At 43.1% G+C, this 24,070-nt stretch overlaps 1 protein-coding gene across 1 annotated transcript in view; it reads left to right on the top strand.

The window, feature by feature from the left end:
* Positions 252-24,070, top strand: part of CLDN10 (claudin 10) — a 98,602-nt gene continuing 74,783 nt past the window's right edge. The window contains exon 1 of the mRNA XM_018056440.1: positions 252-695. Within this exon, the coding sequence (XP_017911929.1) occupies positions 482-695 (214 nt within the window). The 5' untranslated portion in view covers positions 252-481. The remainder of the gene's footprint in view (positions 696-24,070) is intronic.

The following is a 24,070-nucleotide window of genomic DNA, read 5'->3' as shown; positions in this document are numbered from 1 at the left end:
GTGTGGGAAAAAATAGGTTACAGAAGAAACCTAACACAATGATTCCATTTATGTAAGACTCAGAAACACACAAAATTAAAGCAATGGGTCAAGTAAGCCTTCACTGTTACTGTATAATTTGTACTTTGTAATATCTGGTCATTCCATGGTTCGTTAAGCTTCAGACTAACAGAAAATTAAGCATTAACTACGGAGCCAGGAAAAAAAAAAAAATCTGCAAACTCAAAACCTTTAGAATCGGTCTACAAAGTTTTAGTAAATACCCGTGTAGAAAGATTGTCTTTGGCTACTTCTAAAACGCCATCGGTAAATCAGACTGTATCCTAAATTCCAGTCCTTCCTCCAGCCATCCGAGCATGAAGCGCTGTCACCTACCCGCATTGACTTGCTGCCACGCTGGTCCACGCGGGTTGTGCCCGCTGCATGCCTAGACCACGGCTGCCATCTGTCTGGACAGTGTCCCCGGAGACGCCTGAGCGACATGTCCAGGGCTCAGATCTCGGCTCTGGTGTTCGGCGTCGGGGGCTTTGGCGCTCTCGTCGCGGCCACCGCGTCCAATGAGTGGAAAGTAACCACCAGGGCATCTTCGGTGATAACGGCCACTTGGGTTTACCAGGGGCTCTGGATGAACTGCGCAGGCAACGCGTTGGGTTCTTTCCACTGCCGGCCGCACTTTACTATCTTCAAAGTAGAAGGTAAATATAATAGCTTTGCTTGGGGTGGAAGCAAAATGCCACTTTTCCCCGTTACGGCGATCGAGTGTCTGCGTTCTGTCTGCTGTTGACTGGGTGCTTAATCCAAGTGCCAAGATTTGCCTAAGACGGATGATGTGTGTGAGTGTTGGCTGAAAGAATTAAATCATGCCTTTCATATGGAAAAGGAAAATTAAGAATAACTTTATGGATATGGTGAAAGTCGTTCAGTTGTGTCCCACTTTTTGTGACCCCTCCCCCACGGACTATACAGTGCATGGAATTCTCCAGGCCAGAATATTGGAGTGTGTAGCTGTTCTCTGCTCCAGGGGATCTTCTCAACCCAGGGATCAAACTCAGGTCTCCTGCATTGAAGGGGGATGCTTTACTGTCTGAGCCACCAGGGAAGCCCAATGGTTGTGTTAGAAATACCTAATGTGAATAATAGATGCCAAGGGAAAGGGCAGAGGTGACTGGCTTGTTTTAAAACTCGTTTCGATTTGCCTTATGTCATGGAGGACTCCATATACACACATATAGGAACACACGCCACCAGAAACCATATGTTATACTGTTTTGTTTTCTTGGCCTCCCTGCCTGGCATGTGGGGATCTTAGTTCCCCAACCAGGGATCCAACTTTTGCCCCCTACAGTGGAAGCAGAGTCTTAACAAGTAGACCACCAGGGAAGTCCTGATCCTATGTTATCCAAAATCCTTATATTTCCTCAGGCCATTCTAACATGAAATCCATACACACACATGTATATACTCATATATATGTGTATATATACTTATATTCACAGTGATATGAACATATGAGAAGACATATAGTATTGAGAGAGTAAGAGTTTTTAGAGGGGTTTCCATATTTTTAAAGAACTATGCTTAGTGATAAAATAGCAGGACAAGAAATTTTTAAAGTAGAAGGGAAATAAAATGCACATGAGGTTTTCGTCAGGATTTATCAAAAATATGTATGTAGATGAGCTTTCAACTTTATGCATATTAGAAACTATTGCAAGGGGTTTCTTGCAACATACTGCAAGTATATGTATCCTCAAGAGGGAAAAAATTTAAAGGTTTTTCAGTATAATTTATAAGAATACCAAATCACTGTGTAGTACACCTGAAATTAATATGATATTTAAATCAACTATACTTCAAAGAAAGATATTTTCATACCTTGGGATACCTCCAGGCAACAACTATTGGCTACTTGCTTGTTTGACATTATGGAATTACTATCTGCATCTGTTTTCTGCCTATTAGGTATGTTTACAAATCAGTCACAAGTTGTGGGTTTATTATACTAAAAATTGCCCCCAGTAACTTATAATACATAGAGTTTTCACAATCAAATGGCAAAACTGAACCTTGGCCCCAGTAAAGAAAATGAAATAAAATTTTAACTAGGAAGTTACTAAAGCATAATATTTTAAGGGGTTTTTGTGTCAAGTATTCATGTCATTAGTCCACAATGTGTGCCAAGGGATAAAGAGAGGATATTTAGCTAAATTCAGGAGATTCTAATGACAATCAAGGGAACAGTTCAAGCTTGGACACAGGCCTCCAAATAACATGGGCTTTCCTAAGCCCTCATTATAGGAATCAATGCTCATCTCTCTTCAGTCCCAACTTGTAAACTTATCTTGGGATATTTCAAAATTGTTCCTTCTGCTGTGGAAGGTTTCCCGAGGTGCAGGGGAAACCGTTAAAGGAGAGTGTTGTGGGGGACATGGTTGTCATTCCACAGACCTCTTGGCCCAGTTCCACCTCGGGCAGCAAGTAGAAGATATCTCATGCGGGTAAGTGTATTTCTTTGTTCTTTCTGGGTTTGTTCTTTATATATATACATACATATATATGCTCCGCTGCACTGTGCATTAGTCGCTCCAGTCATGTCCGACACCTTGCAACACTATGGATTGTAGCCCGCCAGGCTCCTCTGTCCATGAGGATTCTCCAGGTGAGAACACTGGAGTGGGTAGCCGTTCCCTTCTCCAGGGGATCTTCCCGACCCAGGAATTGAACCGGAGTCTCCTGCATTGCAGGTGGATTCTTTACCAGCTGAGCTGGTATATATTTATGGTCTTCTATCTTTCATTCTCTATTCCTTAATGAAACCCAGTTATTGTGAAAAATAGGCAATCAACCTCAGCTCCAAAGTGGGCTAAAGAATCATTGTAACCTTTTATAATGATTTCAACAGCTACTTCCCTAAATGTATCTTAGAAAATGTGGAGTTAGAAATTTTGTTTCTAAATATTGTTGATGGTGATCCAAACAATCTTCTACCCTTAAACTTCATGCTCGTGACTTTGCTTCTCAATAGAAATATAGCGTGTTCTGTTCTATGTCTGCTGTGTACGCTGCACATGAGAGGTAATTTGGAAAATTTTCTTCATTGACAATGCTTCAATTAGAATTTTTAAAATTCATTTAGGGCTTCCCTGGTGGCTCAGAGGGTAAATGTCTGCCTACAATGCGGGAGACCTGGGTTCGATCCCTGGGTTGGGAAGATCCCCTGGAGAAGCAACACAATCTTTCTGCTTTCTTCATCCTGAATCAAAATCTTTATCAAAGACGCAGGTTATTATTGAGATGTATGTTCAACATCAGGAACACTGATTCATATTTTCAAGGAAATGGACACACAAACTTGGATTTCCTCATTCACACAGAGTCATTGCTGTCAACGCTAATTACTTTTCTTTTATTCTTTTTTTAAAGCATAACAGTGAGATGTTTGGAAAGTTTTCTATGCCAATAAGCTCTTAAATGTCACAATAATTTCAAACTGAATTAAAAAATTCAGAAGCCAAAGAGGAATGAAAATGGTTGTATCGTGTTTTAAAATAATAAATTGATTTAAGCCTATACTGTCAATTTGAGACAAATCTTCTTAGGCCAGATTAAGCCTCCTCTAAGAAAGAAAAAGAGAAGATCTTTTTAAGCTGCAAGATTTTTTTTTCTTTGATGTTTACATAACTTCATATCAAAGTCATACCTTCTTGTTGCTCACCATCTTAGATGCCCCAGTATAGCTACAGATTTTTAGGAACTCATTTAGATTAATAATGATGACATCCTTAAAAGATTTGATGTAAGCCAGGACCTCTTTGGACAAGAGGCATTTCCAGTTGTGAAAAATATAAGCCCCCTTTTACTGTAGTTATAAGGAATCAATTTTAGGAGATTACCATATACTTTATTTTTCTGGGCTCCAAAATCACTGCAGATGGTGATTTCAGCCACGAAGTTAAAAGATGCTTACTCCTTGGAAGGAAAGTTATGACCAACCTAGACAGCATATTGAAAAGCAGAGACATCACTTTGTCAACAAAGATCTGTTTAGTCAAGGCTATGGTTTTCCCAGTAGTCATGTATGGATGTGAGAGCTGGACTATAAAGAAAGCTGAGCACCGAAGAATTGATGCTTTTGAACTGTGGTGTTGGAGAAGACTCTTGAGAGTCCCTTGGATTGCAAGGAGATCCAACCAGTCCATCCTAAAAGAGATCAGGCCTGGGTATTCAACGGTAGGACTGATGTTGAAGCTGAAACTCCAATACTTTGGCCACCTGATGCAAAGAGCTGACTCATTTGAAAAGACCCTGATGCTGGGAAAGATTGAGGGCAGGAAGAGAAGGGGACAACAGAGGATGAGACGGTTGGATGGCATCACCAACTCAATGGACATGGGTTTGGGTGAACTCTGGGAGTTGGTGATGGACAGGGAAGCCTAGCGTACTGCGGTTCATGGGGTCGCAAAGAGTCGGACACAACTGAGAGACTGAACTGAACTGAATCATAGTTGTTCAGTCGCTCAGTCATGTCTGACTCTTTGTGACCCCATGAACCACAGCACACCAGGCTTCCCTGTCCACAATCCCCTGGAGTTTGCTCAAAGTCGTGTCCCTTGTGTCGATGACACCATCCAACCTTCTCATCCTCTGTCACCCTCTTCTCCTCCTGAATGCAATCTTTCCCGGCATTAGGGTCTTTTCCAATGAGTCAGATCCTCACATCGAGTGGCCAGAGTATTGGAGCTTCAGCTTCAGATCATAGGAACACTTGTAATTCAGTCCTCACTGTGGCCTGAAAGCTTCTTGACTCAATTTCAAAGCACTTTGTCGTCTTTAGATGCAATATCCACTCTAAGCTGTGTCTCTTGTTTTGTCTTCTTTGTTTTTTCTTACCTGTGAAATGGTGATGAAATGAAAGAACATAGGCAAAGTGCCTTGTACAGTGCCTGACTCAGAGCCGTGCACCATAAAGAGTGGCAATCATTCCTATGAATACAGATTTTGATGCCAGGAGAGCTCACATCTCAGTGGTAGGAAGGTGACTGTTTCTTCTGCTCCATCTATTTGTTTCTAGCCAGGACAGTCATAGCTGCTATCTGGGATCCAAAACCAAATAGAAGGAGGCCTCTGATCCTTTGTTGCACACCCTATGTCATATTTATGACAAAGTGAAGGCTATTGTGTTCATTGGATTAAAGTTTATGCTTATCCTACAGGTTAGGATTCACTGTACATCATTAGCCAGGACCACACATTGTGTCAAAGCCAGTTTCTCACCACAGATGTGGACCTGTTCCTTCTGTCAATCACATGTTGCATCTGCTGAAATGGGGAGAAAAGACCCCCTTCAGGCTTCATGGTGGGAAGTAGAGCCTCACCAGACCTAGGATGTGTTTGTATGCTCCTACCGTTACCATGCCGTGCTCAGTCGTGTCCGACTGTTTGCAACCCTATGCACTGTAGGCCACCAGGCTCTTCTGTCCATAGGATTTCCAGGCAGGAATATTGGAGTGGTTTGTCATTTCCTTCTCCAGGGGATCTTCCCAACCCAGGGATGGACCTGTGTCTCCTGAGCCTCTTGCATTCCAGGCAGATTCTTTACCTGCTGAGCCTTTAGGAAAGCCATTGGGATAGCCTATTTGTGTTCTGGGCAGTCAAAAATAGACAAAGTTTCCTTAAATATTCCTGGTTCTGAGCACTGGGGAAAACTTTGTGACAGTTTAATTTACTGATTTGATTCACATTTGCATTTTACAAAGTGATTTCACATACATGATCATATTTATCCAAAAGATGGTACTCTGTAGTTCCCATTTTACAGATTAACCAAGACTCACAGGAGAGTGTATTTATAACCTTGTATGGTTGTCTATAGAATTTTGGGGGAAATGTCCAGTGTTTGAACCAGCCTAAAACCTGCATTGAAGTCCTAGCTCGGCCACTAATTTTTTGTGTGACATGCATGCACAGATAAGCTACTTAAATTCATTGTTTCCTTTTCTCACTGAGAAGATGATGATATTAGTTACATACCAAAATTTGTGGAAGATCAAGAAAAAGAATCCTCTGTGTGTGTGCATGCTCAGTTGTGTCCGACTCTTTGCAGCCCCACAAACTATAGCCCACCAGACTCTTCTGTCCATGGAATTCTCCAGGCAAGAATACTGGAGTGGGTTGCCATTTCCTTCTCCAGAGGATCTTCTCAACCCACGGATCGAACCTATGTCTCTTACATCTCCTGCACTGGCATAGGATTTCTTTACCACTAATGCCACCTGGGAAGCCCTATTAAGTATATATTTTTAAATGTGCCTGGAATTTGTTTTAATCAGGGATGGTAAGATGCACAGACATGAAATGCCATCGAGGAGGAAGTTTTCACACTCACAGATCCCCAGAAGTAGGAGCCTGGATCCCCACACAGGCTCAGGCTAGCAAGCACTAGAGTCAGTCAGGAGGCTGAGGAGTGAGAGGAAAACAGAGGCAAGAGCTTTTATTGAGTTGTCTGGTACCCACCCCAGGTTGATCACGATGGAGGAACATTGGCTTGACGTATGAAAGCTTGATCAAGGAGATCACTGGGATGTGGGCTTTGGATTAGTTGATTTGTTTCTGAAAGCGGCACGTGTATTTTATCTCTAAGAATCCACTGGCCTTGGTACTGCCCTCCCCTACCTGCCACAGTGATGCCCTGGATGCCAGAGCACTGAGAATGCAGAAAGCAAGAAAATACAGGGACTTTCCGGATGGTCCGGTGGTTGAGATTCTGCCTTGCCATGCAGGGGACATGGGTTCGAGCTCTGATGAACAGCGAAGCCTGCCTGCACGCTCCAGCACTCGTGTGCCATAACTAGGGAGCCAGAGCATGGGAACAAATCATGCGCTAAGACCCCATTGCTGCAGCTAAGACCCAACACAGCCTAATAAATAATTTTAAAAAAAGAAAAAAAAAAAAGAAAATACAGTAAACACAGTATGGCTATGGAAGCCTTTGGTAGTGTTTGCATAGGTAGGTCAGGAAGGCAAGTGCTTTGCCATCCCCCCTCCCCTTTATGGCCTCTCTTGCTTATCTGTTGGGAGAAGGCAATGGCACCCCACTCCAGTACTCTTGCCTGGAAAATCCCATGGACAGAGGAGCCTGGTGGGCTGCAGTCCACGGGGTCGCTGAGGGTCGGACACGACTGAGCGACTTCACTTTCACTCTTCACTTTCATGCACTGGAGAAGGAAATGGCAACCCACTCCAGTGTTCTTGCCTGGAGAATCCCAGGGACGGGGGAGCCTGGTGGGCTGCCGTCTATGGGGTCACACAGAGTCGGACACGACTGAAGTGACTCAGCAGCAGCAGCAGCAGCTTATCTGATTGTCAGTCTTTGTTTTCTTGTGGCGAATATTTTGTGTAGAAAAGGTTCAGGTGAGTTTCTTGCCAGGTCCAGGGCTCCTCTCTCGCCCATTGCCCATCTGACCCCAAGTGCGGCCAGCTGGCGCCGGCGAGTCTCTTCTGCTCGGATTCCCTGACTCACCCACAGACTAATTCGCATCCTCAAGCAGATGAACTCAAAGGGCATCTAAGCAAAGAGCATGCTGGAACTGGTAAAACCCACCACTGTTATGCATTTTTAGACACTTGCAGAGCATTTCAGAAATCAGTAACGCTCTTAAATAAAGCCAGGATAATTGAGCAGATTTTCAGGAGACAGCTGGTCTACAATTTAACTTCGACCAAATTTTTGTACACATTACAGGAAAAAACTGATGATCAAAAATAACAGTCTGGCAAATGGCTATGGTATCATATTACAACTACAAAAGGAATCCTCTAAGCAGTTAATTTGCTTATTCACTAATAAGTTCCTTTCCATTCATTAGATTCCCAGGGCAGCATATGGGGACAAGTGAGGACAGGACCCAGGCCTATCCTCTGTGGATATATGGCTCAGAGGAGACGATCATTTAGCAAGCGATTAGCCCAGGACAGTAAGTGCTGTCTGGGGTTAAGTTCAGGGCATAGGCAGACTTCCCAGAAAAGCTAATGCTTGAACTGACATAAAAGATGGGTAGAAGTTGGCCCAGAGAAAGGAAGGGAGGGCATTTCAGGTCAGGGGACTTATCCAGCTCTACAATTTATTAACTGTGTGACTCCAGACAAAAATGCTTAAAATATGAGCTCCCCTGTCTGTAAAATGGAAGTAATATTATTACTACTATTTAATTAATTAAATATAATTAATATTATTATTACTTAGTAATATTATCTACTTTAGAGGGCTGTAGTGAGGAGAAAATGAATTGATTAGTGCAGAGGATTCAGAGCAGGGCCTGAAGCATCTACAAACAAAGACCTCAAGGCAGAAGGAGCTAAGTGCATCAGGGACCATCAAGCACATCGGAAAGGCTGACATGTGGACATGCAGGAGCAGGCTCAGACGGGGTGCAGGTGCAGAGAGAGGGGAATTTGCAGAAAGACCTTTAAGCTTCATTAGGGGATTTAGACTTTGTCTTAGAGGAGCTAGAAAGCCATTGAAACATTCTGAGCAGAGAATTTCTGATGGGACTTGCATTTCAGAAAGATCCTGCAGTATTTCATGTGAGAATCTGAACCATGAGGGCAGCATTGGGAACTGACAAGGAGGGTGCTTAGAGGCAGAGATGATGAGACCAACTAACTTGGTGACTCGTGAGGGATGAAGGGGTCATAGATGCTCTGAGGTTCCTGCCCAGAGACTTGTGGGCAGCGAAAGAAGAAGCTGGCTACAGAGCAGGTCCCAAACTAAGTTCCATCCCTTCTCCCAGAACAGTGTTTTCCAATATATACCAAGATCTCAAGCAATCAGATCCTCAACTTAATGTCTGGCTTTAAACATCAATTGGATAGAATGAAAGATAATAGTTTGAACCAAATTAAAAAAAAAAACAAAACTGTGCTTTTTAGATGCCTAATAAAGAACAACAGGAAAAGGTGGCAGCCATAAGGATTAATGCAATCTGAAGTGCCATTAATAGCATAAGAATGTTAAGTTAGAAGACATATTCTCCCCATATGCTCCCCATATTCTGTAGTCAAATTGCATAGGGCTAGCCTGGGCACCATACATCAAGGAACACAAATACAAACCACATTCATTGATTTGAGAGGAGGGTAACTAGGAGGATGGAAGGTCTTGAAATAAATTCACATGAGAAATTGTTTCACCTGGAAAAAGGGGAAAAAAAAATGCTGGGTGTAGGAGGGACTGAGGAATGGGAAGAAGATGAGTAGGAGCGATGTGTAGATGGTACCAGGGAATCCGATTCACAGGGGCTATGGAGAAATTTCTGAGTTGCCCAGTGATGGAACAGGCTGTCCCACAAAGAACTGGCTAGAAGTATCCGGAGGAGGCTGCTATTGGTCCTCTGTTAAAAGATGGTAGAAATAATTCCTGCACTGGCTGGAAATACAGACTGTGAGCATACTCAGTCACTCAGTCATGTGTAGCTCTTTGTGACCCTATGGACTGTAGCCCACAAGACTCCTCTGTCCATGGGATTTTTCAGGCAAGAATACTGGAGTGGGTTGCCATCTCCTCCTCCAGGGGATCTTCCCAACCCAGGGATTGAACCTGGGTCTCCTGCATTGCCAGGTGGATTCTTTACCACTGAGCCACTTAGGAAGCCCAGAAAGACAGACTAGGTAATCCCTCAAGTCAATTCCAGTTTGAGATCTAAGATTCTGTGACATATAAGTAGAGAATATTTAAACATCAGTATTTCTGATTTGCATATTGCCTTATTTTTGGACAACTCATGAGCTCCATGTTGGTTACTTTGGAACAAAATAATAAAAAGACCTGTCTGACGTGGAGATTGTTCACAGTCCAGAAGGGAACATGAATTAAGGTAGTAAATGTTATAGTAATGTTATTATATTTAAATCAATATATTAAGGTATGTTAGAATTAACATAATAATCATGCAATTCTCTATCTTGAACTGATAACTTCAAAGGTCCTAAGCAAGCCCTAGGGGTGTGCCTCCTAACACTTGCAGAGGAAGGAAGGACTCCTGCTAAATCCAGGCATAGAGTAAGCCCTGGTGGCTGAGGGGAGAGGTGGATATAAGAGCACAAGTCTTGCCTTTAGCTGGATTTCTTTGAATCAGTATTTTTGTTTTATATGAATCAAACATAGTCCATGAATATAACAGCCAAAGCAGTCACCTTATTGGGAGACACATTTTCTGCAGAACACAAAATGTGACTCTCAGTGACATGGGCAGGAAAATGAAGGCTAGTTTCTCCCTGTCTGACCACAGCAGAGGCTCTCATTCATTTACCAGCAAACCTCCAGCCAGTCATGTCTGGGGATTTTCACCCACTCTGCAGGACTCTTACAAACGTCCCCAGGGAAGCTGTCTCACCTGTGGGCGTTGGGACCCTTCCTCAGTCCTGCACGCCTGCTCTGTGCTCTTCCCACTATGATCAGCCTCTCACTTTCTGGAACAGAACAGTAAAACTGCTCTCCTGTTGAAACCTGGACCTCAAACCTCACATTTCGCTCTGCCCGCTGATATCTGGGCTCCAGACAGTACATCTGTCTCATGACTGTCCTACCCACGAATTGCAACCCGCCAGGCCACTCAGTCCTGACCCAGTGCCTGCTTTCAACTCTGAGCTCCAGTCCCAGCAGGCCAGACTGCCTGCTGGTTTGCCCAGGGGGTTCTCCTGCCCCGGGTTCTATTTCCTTAGCAGAACAGGCTCCTCTCCTACCCTCTACCTTGGGAAGGACTATTCTCCAAGATGTGAGAATGTGGGCGGGAAGGAGTGAAGCAGGAATCACTTCCATGGTCCAGTTAACAAAGGGAATGCAGTGGGTGGTGGTCTTGGTAGGAGACGGAGCCACAAAGAGGAGCCAACAGATGCTATTTACAGAATTATCTAGAATTGATTTATGTCACCTGGGAAAATACCCAAGTTATCCTAATATCTTGTCCCATCACTTCATGACAAATAGATGGGGAAACAATGGAAACAGTGACAACTTTATGTTGGGGACCCCAAAATCACTGCAGATGGTGACTGCAGCCATGAAATTAAAAGATGCTTGCTTCTTGGAAGAAAAGCTATGACCAACCTAGACAGTATATTAGAAAGCAGAGACATTGCTTTACCAACAAAGGTCTGTCTAGTCAGGGCTATGGTTCTTCCAGTAGTCATGTATGGATGTCAGAGTTGGACTATAAAGAAAGCTGAGCACTGAAGAATGGATGCTTTTGAACTGTGGTGTTGGAGAAGACTCTTGAGAGTCCCTTGGACTGCAAGGAGATTAAACCAGTCCATCCTAAAGGAAATCAGTTGTGAATATTCATTGGAAGGACTGATGCTGAAGCTGAAACTCCAATACTTTGGCCACCTGATGCGAAGATCTGGCTCATTGGAAAAGACCCTGATGCTGGGAAAGATTGAGGGCAGGAGGAGAAAAGAATGACAGAGGATGAGGTTGCTGGATGGCATCACCAACTCAATGGACATGAGTTTGAGTAAGGTCCGTGAGTTGGTGATGGACAGGGAAGCCTGGCATGCTGCAGTCCCTGGGCTCACAAAGAGTCGGACATGACTGAGTGACTTAACTGAACTGAACTATCCTAACTCCCCCTATTCCAGATTCAAGTCGGTACCGGGAGGGTTAGGAGACCATAGCAGCCTCCCCAGGGAACTTCTGTTCCAATGCTGTCCTATAGGGGCGCCCGAAGGTTCTTAGGGAGCAGTAACTACACTCTGCTTTATAGGGCTCTTTCTGCTTCTGCTTCCTGCTCCTTCATTAATCTCCCCTGGGAGTGCTAGGGGTGGGGGGGACTGCCACCACCCAGGGTGGTGAACCACCCAGCTTGTGCTCCAGTTACTCTAGAATCATAAGACAGACTCACACCAGAGTGCTCACTCCATGTGGGCACAGACATGCACACAGACTCAGCTGGTTCTACAGCTAACTACACGTCCATACAAACTCTCACCATGAAAACACCTCTACACATCATGTGCACACACGCACACACACACACACAACTTACCATGTAGACATCTCACCCATATCCCACACCACAGTCATCAGAGTCAAAAGACAGATTTAGAGGCCAAGATTTTCACAGACAGAAATGTGGACCCAATGAATAGAAATGACCGATCACCATTCATCCCAGCCATAGTAACAAATAATTCACGTAGATCTGGGGTCAGCACAAAAAAGCCATAATCCTGCCTCATCCTCAAATGCCTTCCTAGGCCTGGGCAGTGCCTAAAAATAACCTTCTATTACATCGCCATCATCTTTCACCAGGTCCTACTTTAAATCATTTCATCTCCTTCCAGGCCTTCCAGCTTCCTAAGTATTCCCTTGGGGGAATTTGGTGTCTGGCAAATTATAAATACTCTATGACCATCAGTTTCCTTCCTACTTCCTTCTGGAGAGCAGAACCTGAAACCTGACTTCCTGTTCAAATCCTAGGTTTACCATTATCAGCTGTGTAACCTTGGTCTAGTTTCTTAACCTCTCGTGTTTCAGTTTGTTTCCCTGTAAAATAAGGATGATAATAATACCTCCCTTATGAAAAAAATTAAATGAGCTAACAAGCGAGTTCATTATTATTGTGGTGGTTGTTTTCTCCAACCAACAAATCTTGCCTTCAAGACGATTTTGAATCCCGATTTGGTCATCTCCATGTTGGGTGTTCATTGGTAGGACTGATGTTGCAGCTGAAATTCCAGTACTTTGGCCACCTGATGCGAAGAGCTGACTCATTTGCAAAGACCCTGATGCTGGGAAAGATTGAGAGCAGGAGGAGAAGGGGACAACAGAGGATAAGATGGTTGGATGGCATCACCAACTCAATGGACATGGGTTTGAGTGAGCTCCAGGAGTTGGTGATGGACAGGGAGGCCTGGCATGCTGCAGTTCATGGGGTCACAAAGAGTCGGACACGACTGAGCGACTGAACTGAGCTGAACTGATGTTTAATATTGGGCTTCCCTGGTAGCTCAGCTGGTAGAGAATCTGCCTGCAGTGCAGGAGACCTGGGTTTGATCCCTGGGTTGGGAAGATCCCCTGGAGATGGAAACAGCTACCCACTCCAGTATTCTGGCCTGGAGAATTCCACGGACTGTATAGTCCATGGGGTCCCACAGAGTCCAACGTGACTGAGCAACTTTTACTTTCACTGTTTAATATCGTATAAAAGCCTTCTGCGTACTCCCTGTGGTCTCTGTGGAGCTCCTGCTCTAGAGGTAAAGACATCTTCCACCCAGTTGCACACTTAGCCCTGGATTTCCAAATCCAAGAGGATGCAGCATGATTTCTCCTCTTTGTTTTTCCCAGACTGCTGATCGCACACTTTAGTGGTGGTGGTTTAGTAGCTAAGTCATGTCCGACTCTTGCGACCCCGTGAACTATAGCCCGCCAGGGTCCTCTGAGCCCCCACCTTGTCAACTGCCAAACCCTGCAGAATCTGCCTACCACCCTCCCGTTGCCCCTGCAGGAAGCTCTGCCTTGTCTGTGGCTCAGCCAGCGGTTCGCCTGAGCTCAGCCTCCCCGCTCACCTGCTGCACTAGATTGAGAAAGACACTGTCTGCTCTTTGACTTGCCATCTGGTGCTGCCAGTTCATGCTTGCAAAACAGAGCTTCTTCCAGTTTAATTCTGAGAGCTTCTTGCCTTACTAAGAGCTCTAAAACCACCTCTTTAGTTATCTATTCTAGAACCGATCTGGGGTTTGCCATCAAGCACACCAATGGCCATTTCTGAAATGTACCCTTTTGAAATTTGGGGTATTTCCTTGACCTTTGCCCTTCTCCCTGGTCATTGCCTTCATTCTGAGATCATACCTGGTCCTTTCATCCAGCTATTAACGTTATGAAAAATCTCAGGCACCATTCACATGTTTCCTTAGGGCCATAGCAAACAGCTTGTATTTGAAAGGCGCAGCTGAGAAATCAGAAAGTGATTTTATTAAAAAAAAAAAAGTCTGATTATTCTGATTATTTGAACATACTCACTCTCTGAGAACTTTCTGTCCTCTGAGTGGTGGTGGGCTGAGTCCTCTTGGTAATTAGTGACTCTGAGATATGGATGCGGCTGTTGGTGTTGACCATAAATCACCCAGCCATGCATGACCACTGTCAGCAGAAAACAGAGCTCCCTAGCCCTTCATCTGCTGAATTCTGAAGAGGGGCTGGACTGTTGGGCCCTTTCTGTGAGAGTTATTTTCTGCAGGTTACAAGCAACTGGGTAGAAAGTGCAGGGTAAACGTCATTCACTTCAAGCAGACCAGATTAGAGGCCGTCCCCAGCAGCAGCAGCAGCAGCTCGAGATAGCCTGGTACCACTCGGGTTAACTGTGCTACAAAACATGTTTGAGGACAATTTTTCTGGAAACAGTGGTTCTTTCACAGGTCTTACTTTAACTCAAATGGTTGACAGGAGGAGGGGAAATCAGTAAGCTACTTCCTTCCTGAATTTTTTTCTCGTCAGGATTTTCTCCTCATTACTCTGTTGCCTGGCCATACACCACCCCACAACTGAACTGTGCTTTCTTAGCTTCTTAAAAAAACATTTATAATTATCTTTATTAAGTTAATTGAGAGCCCTTCTCTTCCTATTTACAAATCTTGATTCTTCCCTTAATCAGGATGCAATTTTTTTTTTACTATTTAATCTCTATCTTATATATTTTCTTCTTATGTGTAAAAGTTATATTCTACACTACACCAACCTATGGGAACAAATGCTAAATCTTCACATTTCTGCCCCCAGTTCAAATGAAATCCAGGCAGAAACTCCAGACTCTTCCAGGGATCGCTGCCCTAAATATCTCCGAGCTCCCTGGTAATGCCTACGATGATCTCGTCTCCTACTTGCTCTTGTCTCAGGGGAGAATGTGGATTCTCCTCAGCAGGGCTCAAGTCCCATGACCACCACCTCTGCTCCACCTCAGACACCATCAGCCTTTCCTCTACGTGAACACACTTTGCTTTCTATGCAACAAGGCTTCTAGAAAAGACCCCTAGGCATAACTTTCCCAATGACATCACTGCACACAAGCTCCTCCCACCTAGAAATCCAGCACCTGCATTTCTCGTCAAGGTCATTCCACCACTGCTGGCCTCTGCGTCCACCTGGCTCCTTCCTCCTCCCTCCCGATGTCAACTGCAGAGAGGCTTGTCCCAGGGCCCCAAGATGGTGACACTTTCAGCTCACCTATGGGCAGGTGTTTCCCACAGAGACACCACAGCCAGGATGGCCAAGGCAAGACAGGTTTTAGTGTTGGTGCCACATTGGACCAAGACCTGGTCCTCCTCTCCAACAATTTAAAGAAGGCTGATGCTGAGACCACACTGCTGCTCAAGCTCCTCGCCCACTCTCCCCACCCATTTATGGGGTTGATGGCCGGGTGGGAAGGGAAGTGCTGTCCTTTCTACACTCTGGCCTCATCTTAGCGGTTCAGGGGGGATGACAGCAGAGTGGGTGGTGTGTGTGAGGAGAGAAGGATGCAAGGGGGCCTGGAAATGATGTCAGGGTCAGAAAGCTTGACTCCCATGAAAATTTGTCAATATGAATAGATATTGAAGACAAACTCCATAGGACATGTCATAGTTACATGTAATGCAAAAGGACATTTGGGGGCTTAATTCCATTCCCCCATGTCACAATAAAGTTTGAATTCCAAGCCTTTAAGTCCAGTTGAAGGAAAAAATGCCCCTTTACAGAAACCCCTGGCTGGTGGACTTTGGCCAGTGGGACTAGGTCATTCTCTCTCCAGGCTGTTCTGTGCTGACCAGTCCCTGGAGCCACAGAAAGAGATGGACATTGCTGTTTCTAGAGGTGTTGATAGTTCCTGAGCACACCGTGTCTTCTCATGCAATGTTTTGTGGTTCTCAGAGGCTGAATCTCATCCTGGGTTCCAGAAAATACAGCACACTGACAACCTCAGGCAGGGAGCAGCCCCTTGTGACTGGTCCCTTCTTCCCCCAAGGACCAGTGGGACAAGCAAAGCCAAGGGCCTCCCAAAAAATGGTTCCCTAGAGTTCTTCTGCCTCTAGCCTCCACTGGTCCTCATCGCCTTCATGAAGCCCATGACAGAGTCCTCATCTCCCAGGGATTCCACAGCCTCATGCAACTCTCTTATGACTATTATTACCATCCACCATGTTTTTTTTTTTTTATTTTGGACAATGATGTGTTGGTAAATGTTAACAACCAGTGCCCCAAAAAAGTACAGATAAAGTATAAATAAAGATATGAAGATACATATCCTTACATGCACATGTAAGTACATATGTATGTTTATGATAGATTTTACTGATGCAGGACTTCCCAGGTGGCTCAGCAGTAAAGAATCTGCCTGCCAATGCAGGAGACACAGAAGATGCAGCTTTGATCCCTGGGTCGGGAAGATCCCCTAGAGGAGGAAATGGCAACCCACTCCAGTATTCTTGGCTGGAAAATCACATGGACAGAGGAGCAGGACAGGCCACAGTCCATGGGGTCACAAAGAGTCAGACGCAAATGAGCAACTGAGCATGCACTGATATAAGGAATACGTGGCACACAATTTATAAATAGAAATAAGATGCACAGTAGTGGGGTTTTTTGACAATTTTTAAAATATTTATTTATTTATTTTACTTTTTGGCTGCACCACACAAGACATGGGATCTTAGTTCCCTGACCAGGGATTGAACCTGGGTCTCCTGCAGTGGAAGCGCAGAGTCTTAACCACTGACCATGAGGGAAGTCCCTAGATGCACAATATTCTTTATCATAAACTACATGTAATCTTCAGCAAATTGGACCAAGAATCTCCCAGTGAGTTGAAAATTAATCCAGTGAAATGTTCTTTTTGTTTTGGATGAGGGAATTCTATCCCAGATAGGTCACACTCTCTCACTAACCTCGGGTCTGGTTGAAAGAAGATTCCTCTAATCCAAAACATCCTGCGATTTTAATTTAATTACAGAACACATTTTGCAAGTTAAGTTGGACTTCAGGATGACTTAGCAGAAAGACTCTGCTTTTACAAGAAAACAGGTGCCATCTAGAGCAATAAAAATGACCGCACCAGGCCAAGCAGTTAGAGACAAGTGAAAAAAATAAAAACAAAACTGGGATGGCGTTTACTTAACATGACATTAGGAGCAATAAATTTCTGTGTCATTCAAGGTTAAATTTTAATTTCACATTCTATAAGCATAAAATGCATTTGTTATTTTCACGCCAAGTAGACAATCTAGCTGTCTTTACTCTCTTTCTTTACTTCTCGAATCACAACTTATTTTTAGGTTCTGCCAACTCTTCCTTCTGATCTTTTACATCTGTCTGGAAAGATAGCCAGCCTTTTCCAACCTCTGCTCTCCTCCTGACCCACTTTCCTCTAAGGAACTCCAAGGAGCAAAGGGAAATCTCTGCTCAGGAACATTTGAATATTCATCCACTCATCCATCCATCCATTCACCTGTCCATTCAATATCGTCTTTGTGTAAGGCATTTTGCTTGGTCATAAGGTCAGATCAAAGAAAACCAAGCTCTTTCTATTCTTCAAGAGAGGTTTAAACTTGAAGGGAAGACTGAAGTGAAGCGGGAACAAGAGAAAGATGGAGCTGATACACATAAATATATGATATGAATTCACCAGGTCATAAGTAGGTCCTGAACGGAACTCATCATATTCCCCTACAAACCACTTCCTTTTCCAGCCTTCCTCACGTAGTCATGGTCCCCCAGCTGCTCCTCTGTGTTCAGGTAGCTTTTCACTGTACCCGTCTCCTGTCCACCTGTATCACTGTCTGTTATGCATTTGCCCACTTCTTGAGGAGGTCTGTACCTTAAACCTGGCAGATTTGATTCCTAGTCACATCCTCATCCCTGGAGATGACTCCAGTTTCCACCGGGAAGGACACTTCTCAAGACCATTATTTATGCAAAAAACCACTTTACTTTTTTCCTTCCCCATTCATCCCCATTGATAATCATTCACCCCCATCTCTAAATTATTTGGCTTTTCTCGTCATAGCATTAACTCTCTCGAATTCTGTCTGAGTGCTCCTTCCACTCTCTCACGCTGTGTTGCAGTTTAAATCAAAGCTAACTATTTCTCCTGCAGTGGAAATGCTTGAATTCTCTGTTCCTCTGTGAGACATAGAACAGAACCCGCTCTTTATAAAGCAGTTTCCATGTAGTACCTAACGCTTTTGCTAGGCCAGCCTTTTTTCCTCCACATTTTTATAAAATATTTACAAGCATTTTCCCACAGTACATAATACACACAGAGAACATTCACCCAAGCCTAGGATTCCTTGTGATCTGGGGAAAGGAAGCAAGGAATGGGGCTGAAGAGGGAATGGGGAGATGTTAATAAAATGAAGGGAGAAGCTGTGAAAGATGCTGAAAGGGCGAGAGAAGCCACAGAATATCACTTCAGTGAAATGCTGGATTATGACCGTTTGCAGGGTTGTTTTATCCTGCCGAGGTGAGCACCTTGGTTGTCAACTAGGTTGTTTTATAGCTGTTGAGGCAGCAGTTAACTTGTAGAAAACGAATGGTGATACAAATGATTACTGCTCACAGCAGGGCAAACGATCCTGCTCACACAATAGCAAGGAGTTTGTCAGGGACGGACTATGAAAACTAATTGTATTATCTTACTGATTCCATCATGAATTAATAACAGTTCATTTTAAAATCCACTTTAAATTTAGAATGGATTAATTATGACCATTTATTATTTGCATAAAAGTCATGATTTTACTTTTTTTTCACTTAAATATTTTTTTAATTAATTTTTATTGGAGTATAGTTGCTTTACAGTGTCATGTTAGTTTCTCAGTCATCAGTTCAGCCGCTCAGTCGGGTCCGACTCTTCGCGACCCTGTGGACTGCAGCACGCCAGGCTTCCTTGTCCATCACCAGCTCCTGGAGCTTGCTCAAACTCAGGTCCATCGAGTCAGTGATGCCATCCAAGCATCTCATCCTCTGTCGTCCCCTTCTCCTCCTGCAGTTAGTTTCTCCTGTGCAGCGAAATGAATCAGCCACACATGTACATATATCCTCTGCCTTTTGGACTTCCTTCCCATTAAGGTCACCACAGTGCATTAAGTAGAGGTCCCGGTGCCCTACCGTATGCTTTCATTAGTTGCCTATTTCACACAGAGTGTCAACAGTGTACATGTGTTGATCCCAATCTCCCAATTCCTTCCACCCACTCCCTTTCCCCTTGGTGTCCATATATTTGTTCTCACTCATGTCTGTGTCTCTCTTTCTGCTTTGAAAATAAGATCATGTATACCATTTTTCTAGATTCCACACATATGCATTAATATACAATACTTGTTTTCTCTTTCTGACTTACTTCACTCTGTATGATGGTCTCTAGGTCCATCTACAGCTCTACAAATGACCCAATTTCTTTCCTTTTTATGGTTGAGTAATATTCCATGGTATACATGTACCACACCTTCTTTATTCATCCCTCTGCTGATGGACATTTATGTCGCTTTCATATTTTTGGCTATTGTAAATAGTGCTACAGTGAACATCAGAACACATGTATCCTTTCAAACCATGGTTTTCTCTGGATCTATGCCCAGGAGTGAGATTGTTGCATCAAACGGTAGCTCTATTTTTAGTTTCTTACAGGAACCTCCATACTGTTCTCCATAGTGGCTATACCAGTTTATAACCCACCAACATTGTAGGAGGGTTCCCTTTTCTCCACGCCCTCACCAACATTCATTGTTTGTAGATTTCTTGATGACGGCCATTCAAACCAATCTGAGGTGATACCCCATTGTAGTTCCATTCGCATTTCTCTAGTAATTAGTGATGTTGAGCATCTTTTCATGTGCTTTTTAGCCATCTGTATATCTTCTTTACAGAAATGTCTATTTAGATCTTCAGCCCATTTTTTCTTAAGTCATTTGCTTTTTGATGTTGAGTTGCATGAGCTTTTTGTATATTTTGGAGATTAATCCCTTGTTGTTTGCTTCATTTATAAATATTTTCTCCCATTCTGAGGGTTGTAGTTTTTGTTTTTTGTGTGATGTCTCTGTCTGGTTTTGCTATCAGGGTAATATTGCTCTCATTAAATGGACTTGACTTCCCTGGTGGCTCAGACGGTAAAACGTCTGTCTACAATGCAGGAGACCCAGGTTTGATCCCTGGGTCGGGAAGGGAAATTGCAATCCACTCCAGTACTATTGCCTGGAAAACCCCATGGACATAGGAGCCTGATAGGCTACAGTCCATGGGGTTGCAAAGAGTCGGACACAACTGAGCGACTTCACTTACTTCGCTTATACTTTGGAAGAGTTTGTCTGCCACATAGAATGAAGTTGATTATTGAAGGCTTGCTTTGTCAAAATAGAGGGTATCTGCATTTTATTACTTACTAGAATATGCATTTCAATAAAATTTTTAAAATCACTACAAGTAAATACAACTTAAACAAGCATTATCTTTATAAGATAAAAAGTGTTAAAAACATATAGTTTAGGAGGCAGATGAGTGTATTTCCAATAGTGAAAATGGAATTGGTTTTGAATGGTACCTTAAAAATGGAGAAGCATTTGAAAAAACAGCATTTATTTGTAAAAAAATTTATTGTGGAAATAAAATACAAAAATAGAGAAAATAATATAATCAGCTCCCATGTTCTCATATTCTACTCTCCAATGATTATCAATACACGGCAACTTCTGTTTTTCTATAGCCACTCTACTCCTCAGCCTTACTCCTACCCTTCCTGAATTATTCTGAAGTGTCAGATATTAAAATTATTTCACTCACATATATTTCAGCCTATATCTGAAAAATATGTGGGCATTAAAAAGCATAGTCACAGGGCTTCCCTGGTGACTCAATGGTAAAGAATCCACCTGCCAGTGCAGGAGACATGGGTTCAATCCCTGATCCAGGAAGATCCCACATGCCACAGAGCAACTAAGGCCACGTGTCACCTGCCACAACTATTGAGCCTGTGTCTAGAGCCGGGGAGCCGTAACTACTGAAGTCCGTGCACCCTGGAGTCCACGCTCTGCAGCAAGAAAAGCCAGCATAGTGAGAAGCCCTTGCACCTCTAGAGAGCAGCCCCCGCTCACTGCAACGAGAGAAAAGTCTGCACCGCGACAAAGACCCAGCACAGCCTTACTAATAGCACAGCCTTATTAATATAAATAAATAAAATTATTTTTTAATGTCCCACATCAAAAAACCTTTTTTTAAAAGAAAGTATAGCCACATAAATATCATGCCACCTCTCCCAGTTTACAGTGTTTCCATAACACCATCAGATCTCCAAGCAATGTTTTAAATAGACCTTATTTCTTCATAATTTTATCATTTTTACAGTTGATTTGTTTTAGTTGGTCTCCATACTAGACCCCTATATTCGCTATATTGCATTTGGTTGGTGTGTCTCTTAAATCTCTTTTCATCTATAGGTTCTGGTCCCTCTCTCTTTTTTTGTGCAATTTATCTGTAGAATGTCCCATACTTGTTTGTTTTTTTAAATTATATTCCTGTGGGGATGTGTTTCCTATAAAATGGTCATAAGATCTAGGCTGACTTCATGTTCATTTGTTTGGTCTTGCTTTGTTTGTGAAGAAGGCTTCATAGGTGGTGTTGTGAACTCTCGCTGCATCTTATCAAGAGGTTCATGAAGCCACATTAAGAATCATTGGTGGGTTCTGGTGTCATAGCCTGTTCCATTCATTGTAAAATTTCCTATCCGTATTTCACCTAATCTTTTAAGTCATTGAAAACCATTTGCCTTCATCCATCAGTTCAGTGCTGCTGCTGCTGCTGCTAACTCACTTCAGTCGTGTCCAACTCTGTGCGACCCCATAGACGGAAGCCCACCAGGCTCCACCATCCCTGGGGTTCTCCAGGCAAGAACACTGGAGTGGGTTGCCATTTCCTTCTCCAATGCATGAAAGTGAAAAGGGAAAGTGAAGTCGCTCAGTCGTGTCCTACTCTTAGTGACCCCATAGACAACAGCCTACCAGACTCCTCCATCCATGGGATATCCCTGGCAAGAGTACTGCTGCTGTGCTCTAGTCACTTCAGTCTTGCCCAACTCTGTCGACCCCAGACGCAGCCCACCAGCTCCCCGTCGCTGGATTTCCAGGCAGAATACTGGAGTGGGTTGCCATTTCCTTCTCCAATGCATAAAGAAAAGTGAAAGTGAAGTCACTCAGTCGTGTCCAACTCTTAGTGACCCCATGGACTATAGCCTACCAGGCTCCTCCGTCCATGAGATTTTCCAGGCAAGAGTACTGGAGTAGAGGTCATAAAATAGCAATATTCCAATTCTATTATCCCTCTTCATTTATTAGCTCAAATTCCTCTAAAAGAAGAAATTTAATTCGTAAACTATTTAGTTATCCTTCAATAACAACTTCAGTATAATTCTGCAGGAAAAATGTTGACCAATTATTTTTCCCTTCTCTTTATTTCCCAATTTTCAGAATAAGAGTTTTAGCTTCCTTTAAAGGTGTGTGTGGGTGGGTGGAGGGAGGTAATGACATGAACTCATAGATTTTTAACATATCCATTGTGCCTCAATCCTTCCTTTTCGTGTGGAAACTGTATAATCTCTGGCCTACAGAGATCTCTGTTTCTTCAGTTTGAACCCTAAGTCTTTGGGGCATAGTCTTGTGGCCTTTGATAGTTCCATGGCTTGTTGGTATGTCAAGATATCCCAGGCTCATCCTTGACTTGGATTCAGCCATTTCTCCAAGAAGCTCTGTTCCTTTTAGTGGAAAATGTTATTTAGTAGCACAATCTAGATGCTAAAGGTGTTGGGGCTATGGGTTAGTCAAGGTATCTAAGCCTTTGTAACAGGCAGAGCTAGAAAGAATATTTTTTAAAAAAACAGAAAACACATGCATTCTTACTAATATTTCTAAATCAAACTTAAGCTACAGGGTTTTTATTTAACCTCTTTGATTCAATCTGTATATCACTTTTTTCTTGCACTGAAAATCTTGGTTCCTAACAAAAAATATACATTTTATTTTGTGGCAAAATATATTATTATTTAATAACTGTACCAGAAGTCATAATATCAGTCAGGGGGAAATCAGCTAAAAAGTAAACTCCTGAAAACCATTTGAAATTTCTTTGCAGTTTATCTTTTCTTTCTTTTTTAAAAAATTAATTAATTTTAATTGGAGGCTAATTACTTTATAATATTGTAGTGGTTTTTGCCATACATTGATATGAATCAGCCATGGGTGTACATGTGTCCCCCATCCTGAACTCCCCTCCCGCCCCCCTCCCCATCCCATCCCTCAGAGTCAGCCCAGTACACCAGCCCTGAGCGCCCTGTCTCACGCATCGAACCTGGACTGGTGATCTGTTTCACATATGGTAATATACATGTTTCAGTACTATTGTCTCAAAACATCCCACCCTCGCCTTCTCCCACAGAGTCCAAAAGTCTGTTCTTTACATCTGTGTCTCTTTTGCTGTCTCACATATAGCTAATCAATGACTATAGTAAAGTTGCCAGATATAAAATTAACACAGAGAAATCCCTTGCCTTCCTATACATTAACAATGAGAAAACAGAAATAGAAATTAAGGAAACAATTCCATTCACCATTGGGACAAAAAGAATAAAATACTTAGGAATAAATCTATCTTTTCTTTCTTGATATGTACCCAGCTAGAAATAAATGATCTAATTGGCTTGGCTTTGTGCTTGGTCATATCCGACTCTTTGTGACCCCCTGGACTGTAGGCCCTCCAGGCTCCTCTGTCCATGGAATTTTCCAGGCAAGAACATTGGCGTGGCTTGCCATTCCCTTCTCCAGGGGATCTTCCTGATCCAGGGATCAAACCTGTGCCTCCTGCATTGGCAGGCAGATTCTTTACCACTGTGCCACCTGGGATGTCTACAGTCCAATTAGTGTGGTTTAAAAATAGAAGCATTTAAAAAGTTCAGGTTCAGCTGAAGAGAATTTTAGCTAACTTTGGAGGCAGAAATGACACAACCTGGAGCCATTATGATCTCAGTGCTGTAATCAACTATTTATTACCTCAGGTTTCTGCTAA

Source organism: Capra hircus, chromosome 12 (genome assembly GCF_001704415.2).
Source record: "Capra hircus breed San Clemente chromosome 12, ASM170441v1, whole genome shotgun sequence".
Classification (NCBI taxonomy): Eukaryota; Metazoa; Chordata; class Mammalia; order Artiodactyla; family Bovidae; genus Capra; species Capra hircus.
This window is presented reverse-complemented; position numbering and strand designations above follow the sequence as displayed.